This window comes from Eurypyga helias, unplaced genomic scaffold (genome assembly GCF_000690775.1).
Source record: "Eurypyga helias isolate BGI_N326 unplaced genomic scaffold, ASM69077v1 scaffold14977, whole genome shotgun sequence".
Classification (NCBI taxonomy): Eukaryota; Metazoa; Chordata; class Aves; order Eurypygiformes; family Eurypygidae; genus Eurypyga; species Eurypyga helias.
In genome coordinates this window covers 10291-15057 of record NW_010261212.1, presented here as the reverse complement: position 1 = coordinate 15057, position 4767 = coordinate 10291, and the positions used below count along the sequence as shown (strand labels likewise).

Genomic DNA, 4767 nt, shown 5'->3' with positions numbered 1-4767 from the left:
TTGGCTGGAGAGTGAGGGATTGATGTTAGGGGAGTCACGATGCAACCCCCTTGGGCTTGTTTGGTCCCACTGCCGAGCCCGTACGCGAGAAGATAAATGTGCTGGTAAATATGGCCAGTGTGGATCTCGGCTGAGGAGAGGGGGTTGAGAACCCTCATGGCAGCCACACGTAGGTCCTGTGTAACATGAGTTTGCACCGTAAAATATATTGCTCTTGGGTCTCGCTAACTTACATGGAAATAAGAAGACAAAAAGCATGGTTCTGCGCAGGATTCTGTTAGTGAGTAAAAGGAACTCACGCTACCAAAGGAAAGCAGTGTCTTCACTTTGAAGAGCCGTGTGTCGTGCCTGTGCTTTGTGACAGAAGCCCATCTGACTAACAGGTCAAAGTTATTTCTCATGTGAAAATAAATACTTTCTAATTAATGCAGAGTTCTTTCACATTATTCTGAAAATAGTATGGAAGTGAGAAGCGGGAATGCTCAAGCCAAAGTTCTGAGTACAACAGAACTCAGAACGCGGATGGCTGCTGTGCATTTCCGTTCCTCGTGAGAGAAGTCCCCAGAGTATGCCACGTTGTATTTGAATTAGTGTCTTTCTTCTCACTCTTCTAGGTTTCAGACCAGAAGCCGCTGGGTTGTTGGTCGGTTAAACACGGGCAGATTGTCACGTGTCCAGTTGTATGCAACTTTGAAACTCATGAGTATATCGCTGTCCATGACGACAAGGTGAGAGCCTTCATCTTTCTTAAGGGAGAGGCAGGATGTAGTGAGCCCTCTCAGTGAATGTAGGTAGGGAGGAGATCAGCGGTGCTACGTTTTTGGCTAATGTAAATGCTCGGAGCTCTGACACCCTCTTGCAGTCCAGGTCATCTCTGCTCTTTGACAGGACAGGGACGTGCAGTTCTGTGGCTGCACAGTCTGTTGTTTTGTTAGTGATGAGAAATCATCTGTGCTGAGCACCAGCTATACAGTGGCCTCTTGAAAATGGGATCAATCTCTGTGAAGAAAGCCTCATCCATACGTTCTCCAAGGATAAGTTATTTCTCTTGTCACAGACCTGTTGACATGTAGAATCGCTTGATTATCTACCAAAATGGTTAAAATAGCTCATACCTGCATCCTTTTCCTGCTCATATTTACAGTTAAGCATTTCCTGTTTGTGTACATTTTTGCTGAACCTTTGGCTGGTTGGTTGGTTGGTTGTTTTGCTGTTGTTGATGACGTCTTCCCCATTTCACTGTTCTTGAAACATTCTCTTCCAGGTCAGGTAACGTGCATCTTAATCTGTCTCCATGACTTTGATCTACTTGCATTTAGATTTCTGCTGTATCTTTTTCCTTAACCTTACTCTATCCTATTCTTTATTTCCAAGTCAAGATTTCTGCACTTGGTTTGTATTCCTCTTGTCTCTACGTCAGCTTCTTCCCCTGCAAACTTCCCTGGGTCACTTTCTGCAGGGTTGCTGTGATTGCTTTCTGTGTAGTGACATGCAATTGCCAGCATTTAGCGTGCTGAGAAGTCTATATATTGCTGGTTTACTGTGCTTAAAAGATGATGTTTCTCTTAAAGGTTTTAAGAATATGGAAGAACACAGATATTAACTTGGACAAAGTATTTAAAGCAACAGTAAGTTACTTACATTTGCTCACTTTACATTAACGTTTTGAATCCCAGTGGAGGGAAGAGATGCTAATTTTCACGATGCTGGCAATATTATATTTTACCTGACCATTGTCTTAATTTTTGCTGTGTACAGCTGTTTACGCTGTGTAACAGTTGTTTGAACCTCTTACCCTCAATTACATTTTTTCTGATGTGATTCAGAAATGTGATGCTCATTGGGATGCTTTCCTGCCTTTTTGTTGCGTAATGATTTGAATTATTCCTAGTATTTCAGAAAATTGGTGCCTGCTAAGACTCTGTTGTCAGGGGTCTTACAGGTTGATCATTCTTCTGTTACTCAGTTATTGAAAGAACCTAAAAAAATGTGGATGAAACCCTTGGCTTACAAGGTAATAAACTGAAGAGCATAGAACCTGTTTTGGTTTATGTGTAGCTTTCAGCTGACGTATACAGGATACATTCACTACCCAACGGAGGCCCAGTGGTACTCTTCAAAGGAGGTGGTGTTCGAACTTTGGATGTCCTTTTGGAAGCCCCACAACAGGAAATTGAGAACGTTGTCTCCGATGAAGTCATCAGGTAAGTGATACAGCTTCATGAAGCTTGCTCCGAGGAATGGATGATGATTGAAGTTCCCTTCACTGCACGGGTGGGGAGAAATCGGAAACCCCAGATCTTTGGGTTGGGTATTTTTTCCCAACACATTCTTTTTAAAATCTTGAAATTATTTATACAGGTATTCTGAAAATAATAAGCTGCCTAAGGAATAGAGATAGGGCTTTAGTTATAGTCCTAGAATTTAGAAGATGTTCATCCAGCTTTCTGGTTTTAGGTGGAGTGAAGCTTTTATGGAAGGTCAACAACTGGTCTTGATTTTCGCTACTGAGAACGTGAGTTGAATACTTTTTAAAAACACATTCATAGCAGCACATGTAAGTGCTTTTTCTAAAATCCATCACCTGTTGAATTGAATTTTAAGAGCTTTCAGTGAAATCATTATCCCCATTTACTCAATATCCTGTAGATGTATTGTTTCTGATACAACAGTTCAATTGAAGTTGTGTTGCTTTCAGGGCAAAGGAGCCTGACACTTAAAGCTTCCCACAACGATTAAGATAAAATTCAGTAGAAGATTGTGTGGCTCTTCATTGCCCTCAAATCCTTGCCTATTGCAAAGAACTTACTTAATAGCATTTATGTTTTTTAAGAAAAAAAGTGAATCTGTCTTTATTCAAATGCTTCTTCCTGTGAATCCATTTGTTGCATCAAATTAGTTTCCTTTACGTGCTTGAGTCTGCAGACTTTTCTGAATTAGGCCACATGTCCTGTAGAAAACACTAATTCCTAATTTTGCTTAACATTCCAAGTTAAGCAGTACTAGTACCGAATTTCTGTTGTCTCTTCTTTGTGTGAATTGAAGGAAAACTTTTTTTTCCTTTTTTTTTTTTTTAGGATGGGGATTTTTTTGTCTATGTACAGAAACTTAAGATGAACAGTCTACACAAATATAAGCTGGAACAACAGGAACTATCTAAGCCACTGACTTTCACGGCATATTTAAAGGATGGAATTATCACGTTTCTGTGTTTGTGTAAGTTATGGTTTCTAACAGGATGTGGTAATACAGCAAAAATTACATGGAAGGACATAAAATGTTGATAGTTATGAATTATTGTTTAATATTTTTAGCTCTTCAAACTTTCTAAAACATCTGGTTCTAGAAGTGGCTAATTAAATCTTCCTGATATTTTAATGGCTGCAAAGGCTGACTGTTCCTGAATGTTAGCCTGTACCTTGCAGAACTGGTGTTAGCTATGCTTTTATTTTGCTGCTTTGCACCATAACATGTCCTTTAAATAACCTGTAGTTCTTTCAGTACTCACTGGATTTTCTCCTCTTCGGATCTCCTCTTGCCGTATCACATCAAATATCTGCTCTAGGAGATCCTGCTCTGTCAGGGGCTTGGGCTACATGATCTCTAGAGGTCCCATCCACTCTGAATCTGTGAATAGTTTTTCCACACTAATGGATCGTAAACACATCATCACTTTTCTTTGACAGATTCCAATGACTCTGTGTACAAGGTTCTGATACCTCTGCAGCAACATTCTGAAGAGGAAGAGCAAATTTTGTCCAAATCACTACTACTAAACCTTTCGGTATCGGGAAGTGTTCTAAAAGGAACTTCCTTCGTCGTTCTCGATAAAGACCACATCGCAGTATTAGGAAGTCTAGCTGCATCTGGTGAAGAATCCAAAGGTAACTTGAAAAATGGGATTAAGATGTCGTAAGGTCTAAGATTTCTTTAGGCAAAGCGCTAAGCAGGCACTAGTGCAAATCAAATGTTAGTTGGCTCTTGATAACAGCAGGGGTTGAGCCGTGCTGTTCAGAGCACTAGCTGAAAGATTACCTTTACCTGCATCGGGGGTTGCAGGCCTGTGCTCACTGTAGTGTTTCGGTATTTGCTTTCATGCTGTTTGTGAAAGAGCTGCGAAGATGCAGTAAGAGAACTCATGGATGGAGGGGAGATAGAAGGACTAGGACACTTTTAAAAGGACGTATGTGTGGCAACAGCCCTAATGACCTCTAAGAAATCAGTGTCTAAAAATAAGCAAAACAAACTTCAGTTTCATGCCTAAATGTCTGAAGTGTGGGATCACCCAAATTTAAGCCACTGAATGTAGTGTTCCTTAACAAAATGTTCTTCCTGGCTGGAAGCTGCTCTGGCTGCTGTCCCTCTTGCCACAGCTTCTTGTTTAAAGCTCTTCCCTGGAAAAGTAACTGATCTTTAAATACTGTTACTGAGATGTACCCAGAATGGCTTAGTTGCTAATGTTGAACCCATTACTGACTGAGCTGTTTTGAAACAGTTGCTTCTGTTTCCTCAGGTGTTTGTAACTGAAAGTAGCAAAGGCAAATGTAGCATCTTTGTTGCTCTTTGGGTTTTTGTAACATCTATTTCCTCTTTTTCCTAGAGTGCTTAACAATATGGAATACAAAGTTTCAGACATTGCAGACTTCAAAGGAGCTGCCGCTGGGAACCAGTGGACAAGTAAGCTCAATCTTTAATTTGTGGTCCCTAAACTTTGTGCGTTTGGCATGATAGCGGTGAAGAGAGTGGTGGGCTTCAGGGGTCCGCGTC

General features: G+C 40.7%; 1 protein-coding gene across 1 annotated transcript in view; it reads left to right on the top strand.

Annotated features, from left to right (window-relative positions):
• The first annotated feature begins 256 nt into the window (after window positions 1–256).
• Window positions 257–4767, top strand: part of NOL11 (nucleolar protein 11) — a 10668-nt gene continuing 6157 nt past the window's right edge. The window contains 8 exon segments of the mRNA XM_010155298.1: window positions 257–280; window positions 459–728; window positions 1572–1628; window positions 2059–2204; window positions 2458–2515; window positions 3078–3216; window positions 3687–3884; window positions 4601–4677. Coding sequence (XP_010153600.1) covers window positions 257–280; window positions 459–728; window positions 1572–1628; window positions 2059–2204; window positions 2458–2515; window positions 3078–3216; window positions 3687–3884; window positions 4601–4677 — 969 coding nt within the window.